General features: G+C 41.6%; 2 protein-coding genes across 5 annotated transcripts in view; one reads left to right on the top strand and one right to left on the bottom strand.

Annotated features, from left to right (window-relative positions):
* HEATR5B (HEAT repeat containing 5B) overlaps positions 1–5,902 on the bottom strand; it is a 97,067-nt gene extending 91,165 nt beyond the window's left edge. For 3 of the 4 annotated variants that reach the window (XR_016038616.1, XM_088841540.1, XM_055399485.2), the window contains exons 1-3: positions 5,833–5,902; positions 4,869–5,016; positions 1,003–1,214 (exon numbers count right to left, since the gene is read on the bottom strand). Coding sequence is in view for 3 of the 4 variants with exons in the window: in XM_088841540.1 (XP_088697666.1) it covers positions 1,003–1,214; positions 4,869–4,994 (338 nt within the window). In the remaining variant the exon portion in view is untranslated. Of the gene's footprint in view, positions 1–1,002; positions 1,215–4,868; positions 5,017–5,734; positions 5,756–5,832 lie in introns of those variants that run through there. The other variant, XM_088841541.1, reaches the window with a different exon arrangement.
* A 67-nt stretch (positions 5,903–5,969) lies between these two features.
* Positions 5,970–23,852, top strand: GPATCH11 (G-patch domain containing 11). The gene is made up of 9 exons (XM_055399381.2): positions 5,970–6,133; positions 13,179–13,250; positions 14,035–14,261; positions 15,383–15,424; positions 16,182–16,302; positions 16,424–16,514; positions 17,702–17,818; positions 20,915–20,996; positions 21,702–23,852. The coding sequence occupies exons 2-9, from the start codon at positions 13,192–13,194 to the stop codon at positions 21,755–21,757; spliced, it is 795 nt and encodes a 264-aa protein (XP_055255356.2). The 5' UTR covers positions 5,970–6,133; positions 13,179–13,191; the 3' UTR covers positions 21,758–23,852.
* The last annotated feature ends 191 nt before the right edge of the window (positions 23,853–24,043 follow it).

Here is a 24,043-nt window from a genome sequence, read left to right as displayed (position 1 = left end):
ATCTTCCTGACCCAGGGATTAAAACCAGGTCTCCCACATTGCAGGAGGATTCTTTACTGTCTGAGCCACGAGGGAAGCCCAAGAATACTGGAGTGGGTAGTCTATCCCTTCTCCAGTGGACCTTCCCAACCCAGGAATTGAACAAGGGTCTCCTGCATTCCCTAGTGGCTCAGTTGGTAAAGAATCTGCCTGCAAAGTAGGAGACCCAAGTTCGATCCCTGGGTCGGGACGATCCCTTGGAGAAGGAAATGGCAATCCACTCCAGTACTCTTGGAGAATTCCATGGACAGAGGAGCAGGATAGGCTGCAGTCCATGGAAATGCAAAAAGTAGGACACAATTTTGCAACTGACTTTCACTTTTTCACTCCTGCATTGCAGGTGGATTCTTTACCAGCTGAGCTCCCAGGGAAGCGGCCTCTGTCTCAGGTACTCAACTCTGCCATTTTGGCATCAAAGCACTACTAAATGAGCGTGTCTGTATTCTAATAAAACTTTATTTACAAAATAGGTGGCAAGCTGGATTTGACCTGGGGGCTATAGTTTGCCTGTTCCTGCATCAATTTCATCACCTAGAACATCTTTTCTTTCTATCCCAGCCAAGAATATTATCTCCTTCAAAATTACCAGAAACCCCTGTGCAAACTGACATCAAACCAATTCTCTGTAGTTTGCTACAAGTCCCAGGGACAATGGAGCATACATTGAAACAGAACTCCTTCCCCAGACCTACTTAGAGCTTTCACTGTGAACAGCAAGCCCCAGGCTCCATCTACCTGGGAATCTTTAAGATCAGCAGCCCTTCATTAAGATAATGTGTAAGTATTAGTCGCTCAGTCATGTCTGACTCTTTTGCAACCCTATGATGTATAGCACACCAGGTTCCTCTGTCCCTAGAATTCTCCAGGCAACAATACCGGAGTGGGTTGTCATTCCCTTATTGAGATAAATTACTCTGAAAAAATACACAAGTTTCAAGGGTTAATTTCAAAGTAAGTACTTACAGTTTTGTTGGTAAGTAGGCTGCAGTGTCATCTTTATTTCTGATAATGTCATTACATTTATCAAGTGTTTGAAAAACAGTGAAAGTATCCCCAATGCTATAAAGGGCTGCAAGGTTTTTAGCTAACAATTTTCGCGTAGGTGGTCCAGGTGAACTACTTATTAATCCAGTTAATTGTTCAACAAGTTTTTTCTGTTTTTCCTTTACATCAGTCTGTTAAAAAAAAAAAAAGAACATCAGTTTTTTTCTTATACATAATTTTATCTTTTAGTCAACGAAAGGTTGTTTTGTTTAAATTTAAAGGAGATTAAATATTCTCCTTCATTCTTCTCCAATTCCACAAAGCTAGCTATCAGTAAAAGTGACTACTTTATATCCAAAAAGTTTCCACACTGGCTTATTAAAAAATAAAACAATCAAAGGATGTGAAATATTGAGTGTATGGACAATTAATGTCTTAGAACTCAGCTAGGGCCCCATGTAAAAGCAAACTCAGTAGCTCACAAAGCTATATAGCTCAGTAAAGGAGACCAAAAGACATTCTGAAGAGCCCTAGGCAACAGAAAAAATATTCAGGTTTACTCATAATCAGTGCTGAGAATTCATCCATTCACTAAAGGAATATTTATTGTGCACATACATGCCATGCGCTATCCTAAGCACTGGGGAGCAAGAGTGACCACAACAGACAAAGCCTCTGCAGTCAAGAAGTTTACATCCTAGTGGGGAGAAAGAGCGTTTACAAAGAAACAAGAACGGTGTAAGTTCTTACTGTTTTATAGAGACTAGTAACAAAAAGGCAACCTGAAGAGAAACCGATGAGAGTTATGCAGATATCTGGGAGAAGAACATTCCTGGCAGGGAACAAGTGCAAAGGCCCTGCTCAGCATGCTTGAGGATAGAGAAGGCAGTGTGGCTGGAGCAGAGTAAGACACAGGAAGCAGCAGGGGACGAAGACAGAATGGGAGAAGGGACCAGGTCATGCAGTGCCTCAGACACCACTGTAAGAACTCTATTTTATTCTGAAAGTTTGAAGCAGAGGACGGACATGATTAAATGTTCTAACAGGCTCATTCTGCCTACTGAGCTGAGGATACTCTACAAACACACATGGTTAGAGGCATGGTGAGCACTTAAAAAGTCGTGGCAAAAATTCGATGAGAAATGAGGGCGGTAACAATGGAAATAATGAAAAATAATTGAATCCTGGACATATACAGGGGATAGAACCAATATGAATTGCTGAGAAACATGATGTGAAGTTTGAGAGAAAGAGGGAAGTGAAGAATGACTCTACAGTTTATGATTTGAGCAACCAGAAGGATGAAATGGTCATTTCCTGATAAAGAGTACTGGGGAAAGGACAGGTTTGGAGGGTTAAATCAAGAATTTGGTTCTAACTTTGAGATGCCATTTAGATATCCAAGAGGTAGAGGTGGAGCAGGTAGTTAGATATCTGAGAATCATTGTGTAGATGGTAGTAAAAGTCATGACATTAGATGGTGTCACTGAAGGAATAAGTAAGATGTATTTAAAAAATAAAAAAACTGTGCCCAGGACTGAGAAACAGCCAGCAAAAGAGGAGGAGTAACTAGTGAAGCTGGACGAGAACTAAAAGCAAACAGTTTCTTAGGAACCACAAATAGGAAAAGCTTCACACCAATGGTGCATCAACGGTATTGTTAACAATTTATTTTGTAATGGGAATGAAGGGAGCACAGATGTTCATATTATTATGCTTCACAATTTGGCTAACTTTTTACATACTCCTTTTATTTTTCAATATCACAACAAAATTAAAAATGTTTTAAGTATTTCAAGACAGAGGAAAATACTATTTCACCTAGTATTTCAGCTAAGTGAAAAGCTGCTGATGGGTCCATTAAGACAGCATACTGACCATTGGTTCGGGCAAAAGAATATCTGTTTCAGTGAAATGGAGGCAACACATACTCAGATGGAGTGAGTTTAAGAGAAAATAGGAACTTTTACATTTAGACTGTAATGAATCCATGTGTTAATTCTGTCTCTACAGAAACTATACTCCAGGGCAATCAAAGAAATAAATAAGTAATTAAAAAGCACAAGTACACAAGGGCAAGGAAAACAAAGAATGAATTCAAAATATAGAAGCCAGCTATGCTCAATAGGGAAAGGTAGAAGATACCCAACTTCCAACAGAGAACCCCCTAAAAGCTCATGTAGCTAAGGCTTTTGTTTGGAGGCATCAAAGTTCTCATGAAGGAGAGAGTAAAGTTGTACCTAGAAGTGAAGGGAATGGTTGACAGTCTATTCAAGAAGCTGTAAGACTCTCATATCTCTCTCCTTCATTCTGGACTTCACAAGCTCAGGCACAATTGTGGGCTGGGAAAACTACACTGACAACAGGGGGCCTAAGTAAAAGTTAACGTACTGAATGTTGAAGCCCCTAGCCTTCTCCACCAAATCCTAGAATCTAGGCAGCTAGTCATATACCTTCAGTTCAGTTCAGTTCAGTTCAGTTGCTCAGTCGTGTCCGACTCTTTGAGACCCCGTGAATCACAGCACACCAGGCCTCCCTGTCCATCACCAACTCCCGGAGTTCACTCAAACTCATGTCCACAGAGTCGGTGATGCCATCCAGCCATCTCATTCTCTGTCGTCCCCGTCTCCTACCGTCCCCAATCCCTCCTAGCATCAGATTCTTTTCCAGTGAGTCAACTCGTTGCATGAGGTGGCCAAAGTATTGGAGTTTCAGCTTTAGCATCAGTCCTTCCAATGAACACCCAGGATTGATCTCCTTTAGAATGGACTGGTTGGATCTCCTTGCAGTACAAGGGACTCTCAAGAGTCTTCTCCAACACCACAGTTCAGAAGCATCAATTCTTCGGTGATCAGCTTTCTTCACAGTCCAACTCTCATATCCATACATGACCACGGGAAAAACCATAGCCTTGACTAGGCGGACCTTGGTTGGCAAAGTACTGTCTCTGCTTTTTAATATGCTATCTAGGTTGGTCATAACTTTCCTTCCAAGGAGTAAGCGCCTTTTAATTTCCTGGCTGCAATCAGCATCTGCAGTGATTTTGGAGCCCAAAAAAATAAAGTCTGACTTAGGACACTTTAAAGTAAAAAAGGCTCTTGTGGGGAACGACTAGCCAAGAGAAACCTATAAAGAGTTCCTCAAAGAACTGGACCAGTATGACAAAGCACAGTTAACAAATGTCACTCTGCCCAGCAAACTTTTATTACTCCCTCTTAAATTTTATTTTTAAAATTTATTTTTTAATTGAAGGATAATTGCTTTACAGAATTTTGCTGTTTTCTGTCAAACCTCAACATGAATCAGCTATGGGTATACATATATCCTCTTCCCTCTTAAATTTGAGCAGACAGTAAAAGATCCTCAGATGTTTGATTTCCTAATTTTAAACACAGCATCTAATTTTAAAAACAGAAAGTAAAACACACAAATATTGAAAAGTAATTTGGACGAAAAGACTGTGAAGGAAAGACCAAAAAAAAAAAAAAAAGGCTAACTCTTCAGAGAGACAAGTGAAGATACTGAAACTGCTACACAATACTAAGGGACCACTTGATGTTGGAGATAATGAATTTAGGATGAGAGCAGTCACATAATCTTTTTCTCCACTCAAATTTTGATGTTCAGGAAGAAATATGAAGCCTCTATCCAAGCAATAAGCTGGATTTAAATGAGGTTTCAGTTTTGCCACAGGATAGAAAAAGGACAGACAAGAAATTTTTACTACAATGTAATATTCTTAAGTGACCCACAACCTCCAAAACATACTGTGCTTTCTTACAAATCATATTCACATAATATTCTTTACATATGTTAACTCAGCTAGATAAAAAGCAATACCATACCTTGTTGGCAGCAACCAAGACTTTATCAAGAAATCGCAACCATTCAAAGATAAAAACTGGTCTCTTTGCTTCAGTGATTTGAGCCAAAGCTTCTTCATTGAGCAATAAACTGTGGGCTAACTCCATGACTGAGGTTTTAAATTCACACCTTAAATAAACAATTTTAAAATTCTTGTCAGGACTTGTTCATGTTAAAAGTCAAGCTTCATGAATATAATCACTAAGAAATGAAATACAAGGCTTTACTTCTCATCTCACTTGGAGGACACGTACATAAATCCTTTGAGGCAAAACCTGAGAAACTGATTTTAAAGGATAAGGGTGCAAACAAAAACAAATGAAAGTCATGCTTGTTGAGGAAGAATGGATAGTGGAGTCAAAGGAAAATTAAAATAAACAGTGCAAAAAAGGCACGGTTCCAGAAGAAAAACACATGTCCTTCACCCATTTCATAAACGGAAAGCCGAAACACCAGTATCAAACATCAGCCGAGCATGACGACCCACCCTCCTTTATTCTCTCCTTCTGCTCGATGCACAGCACCCTCCCCCTGCTGCGCCTGCCCCAGGACTTCAAGGCGTCCCAGCAGAAAGATGCCACCTTGGAAGTCTCTGAGAGTCTTCCTCAGGGGGATGAGGTGGCGGCGGGAGGCCAGATCCCCGCGGCCGAAGCGTCAGCGGCAACGCCGGCGGGGGGCAGGAACGCAGCTGGCAGAGGCCGCGCGCGCAGCCGCTCCGGGTAACCCCGGCTACGGTGAGAACCGGGGCGCTGCGCCGGGCCTGGGGGAAATGCAGGAGGCGCCGCAGGCCTGGGCGCCGGTCACCCGGGCTGTCAACCCCTGAAAGGTGAAAGTGCCCATTACGAACTGGAATTCCGTCGCCAGCCCTCTGACAACGCGGTGGGGGGCTTTGGGGAAGGGGATGTGTCAACTCGCAGGCTCTAGCTGCAGACTCGGCGGCCTCACCTCCTATTTCTGGCAGGGGCCGCTCCGCAGAGCTCCAGGGCCCGAAGCGGCCGCCAAGGGACCCGGATGCCCCGCCTCCCACACTCCGGCCGGCAGGAAGCGCAGGGAGAGCGCGTGCGCGGAAGGTGATCCTGCGCAGGCGCACTGAACCGCGTCCGCCAAGCCCCGCTTGCCGCAGGTTTCCGATTGATCCTGTTTTCGGAAACTCAGCAGCGAGCCGAGGTCCGGAGATCCTGAAGTTGGTGTGTGTGTGCGCTGCAAGCGCTCTCTAGAGCTGGCCTGGGGCGAGTAGAGCTTCCAGGTAAGGGGCTGTGGGCGCCTGTCGAATGATAAAGGGTGGTTATCTGCACACTGGCTGTAACTAGCCATTACACCATCTCCTGTGTTCCCACCCGTGAGTGGTCAAGTTTACGGGACGCTTGCAGCTAGGAGGGGCGCCAGGAGGGAAGGGATCGGCGATCCCCGCAGGGAGTGTTTGGGACTGAGGCGTTTCTTGTCATCTTTCTGCTGTGCATCCAGCTACTTAGTCCGTCTCTTCACTTGAATGTGTAATGAGACTCTAAGTACATTCGAAGCATCACTTTATTTTTTAAGTATGTTTGAATTACAATGTTGTGTATGGTAATGTACAGCCACTGCTGTACAGCTAAATGGCTCATTTATACATACATATATATATTTCCATATTTTCCATTATGGCTTATCACAAAATATTGACTGTAATTCCCTGTGCTATACAGTAAGATGTTGTTGTTTATACAGTCTCTTTGAATTTACCACTCCCAAACTACCAATCCATTCCTCTTCCTACCTCCTCCCTTTGGCAACCACCAGTCTATTCTGTATGTCCCTAATTCTGTCTCTATTTCATAAATAGATTCATTTGTGTCATATTTCAGGTTCTACATATATCATACTGCAATCTGACCATTTGCAGGTACTGGTAGCTCCATTCTTCCAGATATTCAAACCAAAAGCCTTAGGGTCACCCTTGGCATCAATCTTTCACATACCACCTTCAATCCCATTATTCCTATCTTCAGAATATACCCAGAATCCGATGATTTCTCATCACTTCCATTGCTGTCTAGCCACTGTCATTCTGCCTGGATTATCACCTTCTGAAGTTTATCCTTATGCTTCATGGGAATAGATGATGCTGGGAAATATATTGTACCCATAAAAAGGGGGCTTAAATGACCTGTAACCCCTATTCTTGTCTGCATAGCCCTTTAGAGCTAAATAGGTCCCTTAAAAATAATCTCATCCTATTTGCAGTAGAAACAGCTCTGAAACATGGGCTTTTTTTTGTGTGTGTGTGTGGTATTAAGCAAATCATTTACCTATACTGAGTCTTAATTAAAGCAGGACTAACTGTACCTGGCAGGCTACAGTTCATGGGGTCATAGAGAGTCGGACAAGACTGAGCAACTAAGCACAGCACAATTGTACCTATCTTACAGAGCTGTAAATGGTAATTAATGTTTATTTTTATTTTTATCTATTTATTTGTAGGGCTGCACTACTTAGTTGTAGCATGGGGGATCTAGTTCCCTGACAAGGATTTAACCCATACCCCTGCATTGGGAGCACAGAGGCTTAGCCACTAGACCACTAGGGAAGTTGTTAATGGTAACTAAATAGAATAAAAATGTTTGAAACATTAGGTAGGTGTTTTATTGACTACGCCAAAGCCTTTGACTGTGTGGGTCACAACAAACTGTGAAAAATTCTTCAAGAGATGGGAATACCAGACCATCTGACCTGCCTCCTGAGAGAGTTGTATACAGGTCAAGAAGCAACAGTTAGAACTGGACATGGAAGAGCAGACTCAGACTGGTTCCAAATCGGGAAAGGAGTATATCAAGGCTGTATATTGTCACCCTGCGTATTTTGCTTATAAGCAGAGTACATCATGCCAAATGTCTAGCTAGATGAAGCACCAGCTGGAATCAAGATAGCCGGGAGAAATATTAATAACCTGATACATAGAGAACGCACTGGTCATAGCAAACACCCTCTTCCAACAACACAAGAGAAGACTCTACACATGGACATCACCAGATGGTCAACACCGAAATCAGATTGATTATATTCTTTGCAGCCAAAGATGGAGAAGCTGTATACAGTTAGCAAAAACAAGACCAGGAGCTGACTATGGCTCAGATCATGAACTCCTTATTGCCAAATTCAGACTTAAATTGAAGAAAGTGGGAAAACCACTAGACCATTCAGATATGACCTAAATCAAATCCCTTATGATTATACAGTGGAAGTGAGGAATAGATTTAAGGGACTAGATCTGATAGATAGAGTGCCTGATGAACTCTGGGCGGAGGTTCGTGACATTGTACAGGAGACAGGGACCAAGACCATCCCCATGGAAAAGAAATGCAAAAAAGCAAAATGGCTGTCTGAGGAGGCCTTACAAATAGCTGTGAAAAGAAGAGAAGCGAAAAGCAAAGGAGAAAAGGAAAGATATAAGCATCTGAATGCAGAGTTCCAAAGAATAGCAAGGAGAGATAAGAAAGCCTTCCTCAGTGATCAATGCAAAGAAATAGAGGAAAACAACAGAATAGGAAAAACAAGAGATCTCTTCAAGAAAATTAGAGATTCCAAGGGAATATTTCATGCAAAGATGGGCTCGATAAAGGACAGAAATGGTATGGACCTAACAGAAGCAGAAGATATTAAGAAGAGGTGGCAAGAATACACAGAAGAACTGTACAAAAAAGATCTTCACAACCAAGATAGTCACAATAACGTGATCACTGACCTCGAGCCAGACATCTTGGAATGTGAAGTCAAGTGGGCCTTAGAAAGCATCACTACGAACAAAGCTAGTGGAGGTGATGGAATTCCAGTTGAGCTATTTCAAATCTTGAAAGATGATGCTGTGAAAGTGCTGCACTCAACATGCCAGCAAATTTGGAAAACTCAGCAGTGGCCACAGGACTGGAAAAGGTCATTCTTCATTCCAATCCCAAAGAAAGGCAATGCCAAAGAATGCTCAAACTACCGCACAATTGCACTCATCTCACACGCTAGTCAAGTCATGCTCAAAATTCTCCAAGCCAGGCTTCAGCAATATGTGAACTGTGAACTCCCAGATGTTCAAGCAGGTTTTAGAAAAGGCAGAGGCACCAGAGATCAAATTGCCAACATCTCCTGGATCATGAAGAAAGCAAGAGAGTTCCAGAAGAGCATCTATTTCTGCTTCATTGACTATGCCAAAGCCTTTGACTGTGTGGATCACAATAAACTGTGGAAAATTCTGAAAGAGATGGAAATACCAGACCACCTGACCTGCCTCTTGAGAAACCTGTATGCAGGTCAGGAAGTAACAGTTAGAACTGGACATGGAACAACAGACTGGTTCCAAATAGGAAAAGGAGTGCGTCAAGGCTGTATATTGTTACCCTGCTTATTTAACTTATATGCAGAGTACATTATGAGGAACGCTGGGCTGGAAGAAGCACAAGTTGGAATCAAGATTGCTGGGAGAAATATCAATAACCTCAGATATGCAGATGACACTACCCTTATGGCAGAAAGTGAAGAGGAACTCAAAAGCCTCTTGATGAAAGTGAAAGAGGAGAGTGAAAAGGTTGGCTTGAAGCTCAACATTCAGAAAACAAAGATCATGGCATCTGGTCCCATCACTTCATGGGAAATAGATGGAAAAACAGTGGAAACAGTGTCAGACTTAATTTTTTTGGGCTCCAAAATCACTGCAGATGCTGATTGCAGCCATGAAATTAAAAGACGGTTACTCCTTGGAAGGAGAGTTATGACCAACCTTGATAGTATATTAAAAAGCAGAGACATTACTTTGCCAACCAAGGTCCGTCTAGTCAAGGCTATGGTTTTTCCCGTGGTCATGTATGGATGTGAGAGTTGGACTGTGAAGAAAGCTGATCGCCGAAGAATTGATGCTTTTGAACTGTGGTGCTGGAGAAGACTCTTGAGGGTCCCTTGGACTACAAGGAGATCCAACCAGTCCATTCTAAGGGAGATCGATCCTGGGTGTTCATTGGAAGGCCTGATGCTAAAGCTGAAACTGCAATACTTTGGCCACCTCATGCGACGAGTTGACTCACTGGAAAAGACTCTGATGCTGGGAAAGGTTGGGGGCGGGAGGAGAAGGGGACGACAGAGAATGAGATGGCTGGATGGCATCACCGACTCTGTGGACATGAGTTTGAGTGAACTCCGGGAGTTGGTGATGGACAGGGAGGCCTGGGTTGCAAAGAGTTGGACTTGACTAACTGAACACAGATGACACCACCCTTATGGCAGAAAGCAAAGAAAAACTAAAGAGCCTCTTGATGACAGTGAAAGAGGAGAATGAAAAAGTCGGCTTAAAACTCAACATTCAGGAAAACTAAAATCATGGCATCTGGTCCTATCACTTCATGGCAAATAGATGGGGAAACAGTGGAAACAGTGAGAGACCTTTATTTTTGGGGGCTCCAAAATAACTGCAGATGGTGACTACAGCCATGAAATTAAAAGACGCTTGCTCCTTGAAAGGAAAGTTATGACCAAGCTAGACAGCAAATTAAAAAGCAGAGACATTACTTTACCAACAAAGGTCCATGTAGTCAAAGCTATGGTTTTTCCAGTGGTTACGTATAGATGTGAGAGTTGGACTGTGAAGAAAGCTGATCGCCGAAGAATTGATGCTTTTGAACTGTGGTGCTGGAGAAGACTCTTGAGGGTCCCTTGGACTACAAGGAGATCCAACCAGTCAATCCTAAAGGAAATCAACCCTAAATATTCATTAGAAGGAATGATGCTGAAGCTGAAGCTCCAATACTGTAGCCACCTGATGGTGCAGAGCCGACTCATTGAAAAAGACCCTGATTCTGGGAAAAATTAAGGACAGGAGAAGAAGAGGGAGACAGAGGACGAAACGGTTGGATGGCATCACCAACTCAATGGACATGAGTTTGAGCAAACTCCAGGAGATGGTGAAGGACAGGGAAGCCTGTGCTGCAGTCCATGGGGTCTCAAAGAATCAGACACGACTGAGCGACTTAATAACAACAGCAGGGAAAGCGATGCTCGTTTGCCCTGTTTAGGTCATCCCCTCCCCTCGTACCAGGATAGGGCACTGTAACTGGCCACCTTATGCCGCAGGGAGTACTAATTGCCACCCTCCAGTCGAACCACAAGGAAAGCAGAGGGCTGAGTTCCAAAAGGAGGGATGATGAGCAGGCCGAAACAGCATGTGTGCACTGCAGCAGGTGACTCCTTTTTGCATCCAGCAACTGCACCGGAAGCATTGGCAGCACCTGGGAGCCTGTTGGAAATGCAGAGCCTCGCACTTGAGCTCAGAATCAGACTTTGCATTTTGAGAAACATGCTCATGCTAAAAAGTTGCTTCAGTTGTGTCCAACTGTTTGCGACCCTGTGGACTGACTGTAGCCTACCAGGCTCTTTCTTCTCTCCATAGGGATTCTCCAGGCAAGAATCCTGGAGTGAGTTACCATGCCCTTCTCCAGGGGATCTTTCCAACCCAGGGATTGAACCCATGTCTCCCCACAGCTCCTGCATTGCAGGCAGACTCTTTACCGCTGAGCTACCAGGGAAGCCCTGAGAAAATGCCAGGGCAATTCATATACACAGGAAAGTTTGAAGTACACTTTTCTGGATAATTATTTTATCCCTTTAAGGGCTAATTATTACATGATTTTAACTATTTTGGCTAAAACTGTTATCAAAAGTGTTTCCATATAAGTGAAGTGTTAACTGTATCTAGTTACCAATGAATAGCTTGAACATGAAGCGCTGTAGAGAGAGGCCTGGAGTGGTCAAGACAGGCCTTTGTAAAGGCGGGTAGCCTAGGCCTAGGAGGAGTGAACTGTCTGCAGTGTGTTCAGAGGACAGGGAGACCATGTGGCATGAGTAATGAATCCTGAAAAAGAGTCAGAGGTGAGATTATGGGGGATCTCTCCTGCTACCATGTGAACGTGATGGTTCCTCCACTGCCCACAGGGGAAAGTTTGCTGAAGGATTTGAAACCAGCAAGTAACATGCCCTGACTTACATATTTTTTTAAGAAAACAAAACACTTTGGAGAGGTCATTGAGGACCTCTGTGGATTGGAAGAAGAGAGGCCAAAGGCAACAAGACCAATTAGGAAGCAGTTGTGACAGTTCAGGTGAGAAAGAAATGCCTGCACTAAAGCAGTGGTCACAACTTGAGGGATAATGTGGAAGAAGAGTAGACAGAGGTTTATAAGAGGTCAGGAAGGGAGAGATAGTGGCGACATTAATTTGGAAATACAGAGATAAAGGTAATCGGGGTGGGGGAGAGAATGAGTTGTTTGGATTGTTGAGTTTGAGGGCTCAACCCAGAAAGATGTCAAAAGAGCACTTGAATATGGAGTAGGGTTCCAGAGAAAGGCCACAGCTGAGGATGCATGCAAGTTTATTTCCATTTTGGTAAACTGAAAATTAGTAGTTGTTACCACATGTAAAGGATTTCCCAGGTAGTGCTAGTGGTAAAGAGCCCACCTGCCAATGCAGGGAATGTAAGAGACGCAGGTTCTATCCCTGGGTTGGGAAGATTCCCTGGAGGAGGGCATGGCAACCCACTCCAGTATTCTTGCCTGGAGAATCACGCGGACAGAGAAGCCTGGCGGGGTACAATCCATAGGTTCACAGTCTGACACAATGGAAGTGACTTAGCATGCATGCGCACACACCGTATGTGAAATAGATAGCTAGTAGGAAGCTGCTGTATAACACGGGAGCACAACACAGTGCTCTCTGACAAGCTGGAGGGATAGCGTGAGGGTCGGATGGGGGTGGGTTGGGAGGGAGGTTCAAGAAGTAGGGGACATATGTATACTTGTGGCTGATTCATGTTGTCGTATGGCAGAAACCAACACAACATTGTAAGGCAGTTATCCTTCAATTACAAATAAATTTTAAGAATTGATGGTAGAAGAACGTACAGTAATGTTTTCAGGTTTGCACACATCTAGTAATGGCAAGCCACTCCAGTACTATTGCCTAGAAAATCCCATGGATGGAGGAGCCTGGTGGGCTGAAGTCCGTGGGGTCGCTAAGGGTCAGACACGACTGAGTGACTTCACTTTCACTTTTCACTTTCACACATTGGAGAAGGAAATGGCAACCCACTCCAGTGTTCTTGCCTGGAGAATCCCAGGGATGGGGGAGCCTGGTGGGCTTCCGTCTATGGAGTCACACAGAGTCGGACACGACTGAAGTGACTTAGCAGCAGCAGCAGCAGTAAATGGTCATGCTGGGGTTTGAAACAAAACCTTGAATATGCCTCTTAAAAAAAAATTGTCATTCATCCTGTTTGCTTTGTAGATACTTTTGGCATATGAAGTTGAACATGGTGGAAGAGGAGGACTATATGTCTGATTCCTTCATTAATGTCCAGTAAGTAAATGTGCACACCCCATATAATGACGTGTAAGACGTTAAGGACTCTTGCCTAGAAAATCCCATGGACGGAGGAGTCCATGGGGTCACTATGAGTCAGACATGACCGAGTGACTTCACTTTCACTTTTCACTTCTACACATTGGAGAAGGAAATGGCAACCCACTCCAGTGTTCTTGCCTGGAGAATCCCAGGGATGGGGGAGCCTGGTGGGCTGCCGTCTATGGGATCACACAGAGTCGGACACGACTGAAGTGACTCAGCAGCAGCAGCAGCAGCAGCAAGACGTTAAGGAATTGGAGATTTTTAAGCAATGCCATTGATTTTAAAGGTGAGGTTGGAAATTTCATCTCACTGCTTTATGAGAACATTTCCTACCTGTCTGTGATACAAAGATACTTCCAATGCTAAGCATTTTACTTTGGCACTCAATTCTTTTTCTTCCACACTACCAAGGACATTGTACTCTTTTCCTTTTTTTCATCTTTTCACCTCTTGTGTCTACTTTTGAGAGTTGCCTTTTATTATTGCCAACCTCCTAGAAAAATTAGTCTTACTAGTTCTTATTTTTTAAACTCTACATTTTGTTTCTTACCACCTAATACCAGCCTTCATCCTTTTTACCATTCTCACAGGCATTGGTTATGTTCTAATAGTGGTGATAACAGAGATGCTCCTAAAGGTGGCACTGAAATATTAAGTAGTGTCAAGTGAGTAAGTGGCACAGTTATGAGCAACTTGCACGTACGAGTCTAAAATAACCTTTTCCCTCATTCTTCAGAGATGATATCAGACCAGGCTTGCCAATGCTGAGGCAAATCCGGGAAGCCCGTCGAAAAGAAGAAAAGCGACAGGAAGCGAATCTGAAAAACAGACAGAAGAGTATAAAAGAAGAAGAACAAGAGAGACGTGACATGGGGTTGAAGAACGCACTCGGCTGTGAAAACAAAGGGTTTGCTCTGCTTCAGAAGATGGGGTATAAAAGCGGTCAGGCCCTCGGCAAGAGCGGTGAGTCAGAGCCAGAAATGAGCAGCTGTTCTTAACCACCAACTGGTAACTTATTGATGGGGACCAGTGATGACTCTTTCCTCTCTGTCCATCTACACAGAAATTGAAACAACTTAAGCTTCCTGATCTGTGTGCTGGCAAGCTTATGGAGAACTTCCATATTCCCATAGCCACTTCAGACATAAGCCATCCAGAGCTGTTTAGCAGCCCAGCTTGGCCCTGAAGGAGTGGGATGGATGAGGCTTGCCATGGAGGCAGCAGCTAAGAATGATGGCAAGAGAAGGGTTAAGAAGTGCAGTGGCCCCGGGCCTTCTCTGGTGGTTCCGTGGCTAACACTCTGCTCCCGATGCATGGCGCCCAGCTTCAATCCCCACTCAGGGAACTAGATCGCTGCATGCTGCAGTAAGACCTAGCACAGCCAAATAAATAAAAGTTTCTTTAAAAAAGAAAGGAGGGCTTCCCTAGTGGTCCAGTAATTGGGACTTCACCTTCCAATGCAGAGGGGGCGGGTTCAATCCCTGTTCAGAAAGCTGAGATCCCACATGCTGAGTGGCAAAAACACCGAAACAAAGATTTTAGAAAATGACCCACATCAAAAATATCCTAAAGAAAGCAAAGTTCAGTGGCCCAAAGGACAGGGGAGCAACACTCGAGATGATGGCAGGACTCCGGCCTGCTTGCTCTGTACGTGTGGCAGCTGCCTGAGTGACCCCTCAGCTGGAGAAGCTCAGTTCTCACCTCTGTTTTAGGAATGAGATTGCTTATTAAGAGATAGAGGTCATATACGTAGTATCTTCTGTAAGCTGTTTTTCTCTTCTTCTCTCCTTTATTGTCATTGCTTTGACTTCCCTAGCAAGGCTTTGCTCTCTCTTGTATATATGTCAGTGAAAATTCCTACATTTAGGTGGCATTGGAGGCTGTCCATCAGCTTTATTGAGGACTTAGTATTTGAAGGCCAAGGAAAGTTGTTGATTATAGAGTATTGATGTTCAGTTCCAAGTTTGAGTATCCCTGAAACTGGAAGGGATATGTATAGAATATTATAAAGTTGCATACTGCATCTACCAGTAGTTTGAGAAAGAATTTCTAAAGTAATTTGTGTTTTGTTCTCTTTGTTTTAGGAGATGGTATTGTTGAACCAATTCCTCTCAATGTCAAAACAGGTGTGTAATCACTGTTGTGGCTGTTTGCTGGTAATAACAACTTATACTTAAATATAGCACATATACTTGTGTAATAAATAGTTTTTTATGGTGGTACTGTTACAGCTCTTATCATGTAAAATATTTCTTAAACTCCTAGACCTTTTAAACTAAAAATAAAAGTAAGTTTTAATGAGTATAAAATAAAATTTAAATAATAAAAGTAACAGAAAAATTGTTGTGACCATCAAAAATACAAAGCTATTTTTATCTGTTGAATGTCCTAAAAGTATCCTGATTTATCCACTAAATGTTTTTCTTAATAATTGGACAAATTAAAGAGAAAGATATATATTTTTTATTTGTTCATCATATTTATATAAAAGCATGACTGTTGATGATACTTATTTCTCAATTTGAAAAAAATGTGTGTAGTATTGACATCTTTTTAGATCAGACTGATAATCTTTGTGAAAATCAAATTGTGAATTTGGGTTAAAAAAAAACTCCAGTGTTTTCTCCTGTCCTTCTCATCAAATGATTTTGAGTGATTGTACTGAAGTTAGAATTGCATTTAATTTGTAAGTATTTAGGTAATTCCATGGCAGTCCAGTGGTTAGGACTGCATGCTTTCACTGCCAAGGACCTGGGTTAAATTCCTGGTTGGGAAACTGAGATCCTGCCAGCTGCAAGGCATGGTCAGAAAAAGAAATTTAAGTTGTCACGTTTTGACATACAGAGTCAGTAAGTTTCTCATCAGTGTTTCCTGTCTGAGCAGGGAAAAGTGGCATTGGTCATGAGACATTATTAAAACGGAAAGCAGAGGAAAGATTGGAGAGCTACAGAAGAAAGATTCACATGAAAAGCCAAGCTGAAGAAAAAGCAGCAGAACAGTTTCGGTAATTGAGCTGTTTTTAGTTTCATCGTTCCTTTATTGTGGTATGTTTCCTGGTATTTGGGCACTTAACACGGATAAAGAGAGCACAGACCTCTAGTGTACTATTTTTTTCTTTGAATTAGAATTCGACTTAAAAATAAGCAAGACGAAATGAAGCTAGAAGGAGATCTTAGAAGAAGTCAGAGAGCCTGTCAACAATTGGATACTCAGAAGGTAATCCTTTTACCTGCTTTCAGTTTGGTAAAGTATTTTGGCACCCAGTATGATTTACCGTGTATTTTTTTTTTTTACCTCGCCACACAGCATGTGTGTGATCAAACTTGTGCCCTCTGCATTGGAAATGTGCCCTCTGCATTGGAAGTGTGGAGTCTTAACCACTGGACCACCAGACATGTCCCATACTTTTATTTTTAAAGAGAGAGAGAGAACTCCAGGCTTAGTGTATCTGCCCGTTAAAACTTTCAGATGCACTGTTGATCTGTGATAACTGGTATGCACAATAATGACTTGTTCACTGTAGGAACATAGTCTGAATGATCTTTAAACATTAAATACCGTTTTTCACTTAACTGTTCTCCATTTATTTGAATATTGATTGCTCAGAACTATTACGTGTGGAAATTCTGTTCACTTGAATGTTTGGCTAATCAGAATAGCCTATTTTCAGTCCATATTCAGTAACGTCCATGTCTGTAACTAGTAAAATCATGTAGAATGCTATTTCAGATTTCAGTAGTTCTCAAAATTCAATTTTTGATTTGATTTTTCTTTAATTTTTTTATTTTGATGGTTCACCTACCAGCAAAATAAAGTGACTTCATTTAAAGTCTCAAAAATGTTTCTAAGGTTTCCCTTATGTGTAAATAGATCGCTGGAAGCAATCTCTCACTTTCCAGTATTTCCATAGCACGTTATTTTGAATATATGTCATGATACTTAAGACTTCTTACCTACATGTATCGTTTTATACCCATTAAGCTACTTATCCCCATAGCTTCTTTTCCCTGCTAGATTGTCAGCAGTTGGGAGGCAGTACTCTAACTGGGCTTTGCATCTCTATAGTTCCATAGTACAGGGCTTCCCAGTTGGCTCAGTGGCAAAGAATCTGACAATGCAGGAGACACAGGAGACTCAGGTTTGATGCGTGGGTCAGGAAGATCTCCTGGAAAAGGAAATGGCAACCCACTCTAGTAGTCTAAGCTGGAAAATTCCCCGGACAGAGGAGCCTAGGGTCAGAGTCAGACACAACTGAACAACTGAACTCACATGCACTGTTCCATGGTGTGGAACTTAAAGCAGTAAATATTTAGTTGAAAGAGTGAATTCATATTGACATGAACAAACTTATGATAATCTTTATGTTTAGCTTTGTTTAATTGGGAATAATTCTACATTTTCAGAATATTCAAGTTCCCAGGGAGGCATGGTACTGGTTGAGGCTGGGAGAGGAAACTGAAGAAGAGGCAGAGGAAGAAAAAGAACAAGATGAAGATGAATATAAGAGTGAAGATTTAAGTGTATGGTTTGTTTGGGTTTTTTTGGGGGGAGGATAATTGCTTTCCAATATTGTATTAGCCTCTGCCAGACACCAACATGGATCAGCCACATTAAATGTATGTTTTAGCACCAGTTCCTTAAGCTGGGTGTCTCAGCCTTGGCACAATTAACATTTTGAACTGTTGAACGGGGTAATTGTTTGTGGGGGGGCTGTTCTGTACATTGTAAGTTATCTCAGAGCATCTGTGGCACATCCACCATCCACTCCACTTCCCCCTTGTGACAACCAAAAATGTCTCCAATTCAGTTCAGCTCAGTCCCTCAGTCATGTCCAACTCTTTGCGACCCCATGGACTGCAGCTCACCAGGCTTCCCTGTCCATCACTAACTCTCAGAGTTTGCTTAAACTCATGTCCATAGAGTCGGTGATGCCATCCAACCATCTCATCCTCTGTCGTCCCCTTCTCTTTCTGCCTTCAGTCTTTCCCAGCATCAGGGTCTTTTCCAGTGAGTCAGTTCTTCACATCATGTGGCCAGAGTATTGGAGTTTCAGCTTCAGCATCAGTCCTTCCAATAAATATTCAGGATTGATTTCCTTTAGGATGGAACGGTTAGATCTCCTTGCAGTCCAAGGGACTCTCAAGAGTCTTCTCCAACACCACAGTTCAAAAGCACCTATTCTTCGGTGCTCAGCTTTCTTTATAGTCCAACTCTCACATCCATACATGACTACTAGAAAAACCGTAGCCTTGACTAGATGGACCTTTGTTGGCAAAGTAATGTCTCTGCTTTTTAATATGCTGTCTAGTTTGTTCATAGCTTTTCTTCCAAGGAGCAAGAGTCTTTTAATTTCATGCCTGCAGTGACTATCTGCAGTGATTTTGGAGCCCCAAAATATAAAGTCTGACACTGTTTCCACTGTTTCCCCATCTATTTGCCATGAAGTAATGGGACCAGATACAATGATCTTAGTTTTCTGAGTGTTGAGTTTTAAGCCAGCTTTTCCACTCTCCTCTTTTACTTTCATCAACAGGCTCTTTAGTTTTTCTTCGCTTTCTGCCATAGGGTGGTGTCATCTGAGTATCTGCTGCTACCGCTGCTGCTGCTAAGTCACTTCAGTTGTGTCCAACTCTGTGTGACCCCATAGACGGAAGCCCACCAGGCTCTCCCGTCCCTGGGATTCTCCAGGCAAGAACACTAGAGTGAGTTGCCCTTTCCTTCTCCAATGTGTGAAAGTGAAAAGTGAAAGTGAAGTCACTCAGTCGTGTCTGACCCTTAGCGACCCCATGGACTGCTGCCTACCAGGCTCCTCTGTCCATGGGATTTTCTAGGCAACAGTACTGGAGTGGCTTGCCATTGCCTTCTCCGTCTGAGTGTCTGAGGTTATTGATATTTCTCCTGGCAATCTTGGTTCCAGCTTGTGCTTCTTCCAGCCCAGCCTTTCTCATGATATATTCTGCATATAAGTTAAATAAGCAGGGTGACAGTATACAGCCTTGACGTACACCTTTCCCAATTTGGAACCAGTCTGTTGTTCCATGTCCAGTTCTAACTGTTGCTTCTTAACCTGTATGCAGATTTCTCAGGAGGCAGGTAAGGTGGTCTGGTATTCCCATCTGTTGAAGAATTTTCCACAGTTTGTTATGATCTACACAGTCAAAGGGTTTGGCATAGACAATAAAGCAGAAGTAGATGTTTTTCTGGAATTCTCTTGCTTTTTCAATGATCCAACGGATGTTGGCGATTTGATCTCTGGTTCCTCTGCCTTTTCTAAATCTGGCTTGAACATCTGGAAGTTCTCCATTCACGTACTTTTGAAGCCTGGCTTGGAGAATTTTGAGCATTACTTTGCTAGCGTGTGAGATGAGTGCAATTTGCGGTAGTTTAAATATTCTTTGGCATTGCCTTTCTTTGGGATTGGAATGAAAATCAACATTTTCCAGTCCTGTGGGCACTGCCAAGTTTTCCAAATTTGCTGGCATATTGAGTGCAGCACTTTTTACAGAATCATCTTTTAGGATTTGAAATAGCTCAACTGGAATTCTATCACCTCCACTGGCTTTGTTTGTAGTGATGCTTCCTAAGGCCCACTTGACTTCACATTCCAGGATGTCTGGCTCTAGGTGAGTGATCACACCATTGTGGTTATCTGGGTCACAAAGATCTTTTTTGTATAGTTCTGTGTATTCTTGCCACCTCTTCTTGATATCTTCTGCTTCTGTTAGGTCCATACTGTTTCTGTCCTTTATTGTGCCCATCTTTGCATGAAATGTTCCCTTGCTATCTCTAATTTTCTTGAAGAGATCTCTAGTCTTACCCATTCTATTGTTTTTCTCTATTTCTTTGCTTTGATCACTGAGGAAGGCTTTCTTATGTCTCCAGACATTGCTAAATTTTCACCTGAGGGAAAAAAACCACTCCTAGTTGAGAACTACTACATTATAGGTTTATTTTATTAACCCCAAATCAAAAGTTAATATAAATGGCCCTTTCAGCTTCAGTTTACCCCTCTCACCTCAGTTTGGATGATGTATAAGCTGCAAATGTGAATTTTGTTGATTTCTACCTTATTTCCTATTGAACTTCTGGAAGTAATTCTGAGTACCTCCTTGCCCCAACTCACCCACAAACAAAACAAAGTCAAAAAACACAATTCAAAGCAAGTAGAGAGTTTTCAAGAAAAGACTACACATTTCTATGGTTACTTGTATAAAACAGTGTGTTGGAAACATTCACAATTTGAAAAATCTATATTCCACCTAACTAGGAAACCACTGATGAGAACTCTAGTGGCAGAGTTAGACAGTTTCACCCAGATTCTTTGAAACTATTAATAGGAGGGGTCTTTAAAGGATGCTGATTCTAATAGAGCCAGCCACAATCTATTGTTGAAATGTTAACAGGTGGTCTGTGTTGTGTCTGACAGAGTGAAATAGGGCAGCTAGTAAAGAGGAACATGTTCTAATATATTCCACACTTGACACCTCTCCTGACTGACTGAGAGTGTAGTGGAAGATTTATGGCCTTGGGGTAATTCAGCATAATCTAAGAGACCTAAAAACAAAAATCCTGTTCATTGTGAACCATTAATGTGCTTGTATCCTACCTATACCTAGGTACTGGAAAAATTACAAATACTGACTAGTTATTTAAGAGAAGAACATCTGTATTGTATTTGGTGTGGAACAGCCTATGAAGGTAAGAATATACTTTATACTTTTAAAAACTATTGGATACAAATGCTCTTTGATTTCTGCTTTGATTTTTTTATGAAAGTCATATTTCCCATAAAGAATGGAAATTTTTTATTACATCCAAAGGACAATGTTGGATGAATGCTTTAAAGAAATAGTGGGTAGAGAAATAATTGAGGGTTAATTAAAGGTGCTTTTAACTTTTCAGAAACTGAATGTGCAGGAGGGAATTTTTCAGTCTTCTATTTCAAAAGAAAGAATTTTTTAATCAGTTGAAGATGATAAATTTTTTTCATGCTTTATTTTTCCATGATTCTTCAGCTACCTGAAAGATATAGTACATTTTTAGAACTAATTTTTTTGTAGTTAGATAGAATATTGTCTGTGAACCATAAAAATCAGAATGTTGAAATGCACTCCTTTTTTTTTTCATTGTAAGGAAAGAAATGGTTAAAACATGTCAGATGTCTTAAGGACATAAGTGCTTTCTTTTCTAGCACTTGCCCAAGCCAGCTTTGTTAACTTGAACATAAGGACTTTGTACTTGAGAGTGAAGAATTTGGGGTTATTGTTGTATCATTTCCTGGTTTGTTTAGCAGAGTAAGGAAGCAGACACAACTACAAAATACATGTTATGCTGAAACAATTTTCTAAAATAGTTTACTGTGCAATTTGTATTAATTGTTTCTTTTCCTCACATAAATTACAGATAAAGAAGACCTGTCTTCAAATTGTCCGGGACCAACTTCTGCAGATCATGACTAAGATTATTCTCAATAAAGTGGGAGCTTGGCAAATGTTCTTGTTTCCTAAAGACAGATAGTTGGGCAGTTAGAATTCCCAAACTTTTGATGCCAGTAAAGAAAGGGGACTTCATATGTTTTGTTCTTTTTGTACATTAGAAGTTCTTTGTACTTTAGAATATAATTGTTTACTGACTTCAACATATAATGGAAAGCCATTGCAGAGCACAAGTATTCTAGACACCAGCGATTACAATTCATGACTCTGTCATGACGTTTATGGGGTTTAAGGACACTAGCTCCCTTATTCCCTTCTTCACTTTGGAACAAATTGAGAAATAAGATGTGGGACTTTGAGATCAAGATACCAGTTTTATTAATAATGGAATGAAGAGCTACTTGACTTGTTATCCAGTCACACTCCCTGTGAGGTCTCCCTGCTTAGAGAGAACTGCAGACCTTGCCTCAGAGGGAGGAAGGATAGAGCCCATCTTTGCTGTCAAGGTGAGAGAATCAACCCTCGGGGCAGGGAAGAGAGGCACACACCCTCAGTTCCTTTTCCCAAAACCTCTCATCAGGAGAGATACAGCTCTGTTGAGAAGGAATGAATACAGGCTCTCAGAACTTCTTCCCACAATTCTGTCTTCCAAGGAGCAAGAAGAGGTTCCCTTGCCTGCATGCAAGCATGAGGAGGAGGTGAAAAGTATTCCCAATGAGAGTAATGTCAGAGGCAAGGTTCCATGAATAGTACTTAATTCTAATGAGTTTTAGAGACAAAGTAATTATGATATTCCATAAAATCATGAGTTTTCATGGCAATGTGTGTATTCAAGTTTTGGCTAAAGAAACAATAGTTGGGAGTAACCTGAAACATCAAGTGATCCAAATTCTTAATCGTTTGACAACATTCCCAGCGGTGGTAAGCCTGCCTCTACCTTGATTTGTCCAGCCGCAGAGAGCTCACTGCCTTAAAAGAGCTGGGTAGCACGAAGTCATTTTTAAAGTTATTTTTCTGTCTTAAGCTGAATTCTGCTTCCCTATAACTTAACCAAATACAGCTAAAGACATACCATGTGGCACATTCCTAGAGAGCTCCAGGTAAGTTTGGGCATCAAAATCATGAACTTTTTTTAAAGTTCCCAAGCTCAGGTACTACCCTTAGTGACTTAGTTTCAGTCAGTCTAGGATAGTTTCTAGATATCTATTTATTTTAAAGTTCTGAGTCTGATTATCACCTGTGGATAAGAACTAGTGCTCTAGGTTAAACCAGAGCACAGCTGTTGCTTGGATCAAGTTGTGACCTTACCTGTACAGTTTTATAGCTCACCTTTCTGAAGCACTGAGCAAGAGATCAGCCTCTTATTATAAACAGCATACTTGAGAACATAGCAGAAGCTAACCGACACTTACCCAAATTAAGACTATCAACAGTAAGAGTTGTATTAACCTCTGACCTAATATGACCTAATTCACTTGTTCTCAAGTTTAACTTGGAGAGCTTTAAAAAAATGATAATACAAAGATGACCATACTTGCATAGAGTCTATATAATTGATCACGCTGGCCTATGCACCACTGCCCTTGATACCAACATGCAGTAGAGCTTGAAAACCTAGTCAGCGTCTGGGCCTCAGTTCTTCATCAGAAACTGAATTTTTTTGTGTATAAATACATATGTAAAATTTTGGAGCTTATATAGTTGGAAAATACTGGTTGATATTTACCTTTTCCATGTAAAAAATAATAACATTGTATTAACAGATAAAACAGGAGTACATCTTCTTCTTGCAGTTATAATCACATGCTCGCCTGTCATTTTAGCCATCACATTGACATTCGTTCTGTCAGACCCACAGCCATGTGGATTCTTTCAGACAGAATGGAGTTAGGAACTGGCTTCTTTTTCTCCTTGTACTATGGGGCTACCTGCCCAGTGGCCCAGAGTATTTTAAATATGTTTGTGAATATATTCATTAACATAAGAATGGGAATAACCTTGATGGAACCCATGAGTCCACCAGAGTTGTGGTCTGCATTTCCAGGCCAGAGGCTAGCACTCAGCCTGCCTTGGAGAGTGGGAGACATCCGTCTATTCTTACCACCACCAATGAAAACTACAGATTTTCAGTATAAGTAAAAACTTACTTTTATTCATAAACACCTTTTACAACTTCATAACCAGACGATAATGAAAACCAAGTGGTGCAAAATACTGAAAAGAATTTTTAAATTTGCTTTAGAACATGTGACATTTGAAACATAAATTTTAACAGGTCAGGTTGTCATTTACTTTTGACCATATTATGTT

The sequence above is a fragment of the Moschus berezovskii genome, chromosome 11 (assembly GCF_049115385.1).
Source record: "Moschus berezovskii isolate FMDL1 chromosome 11, NW_MosBer_1.0, whole genome shotgun sequence".
NCBI lineage: Eukaryota > Metazoa > Chordata > Mammalia > Artiodactyla > Moschidae > Moschus > Moschus berezovskii.
This window is presented reverse-complemented; position numbering and strand designations above follow the sequence as displayed.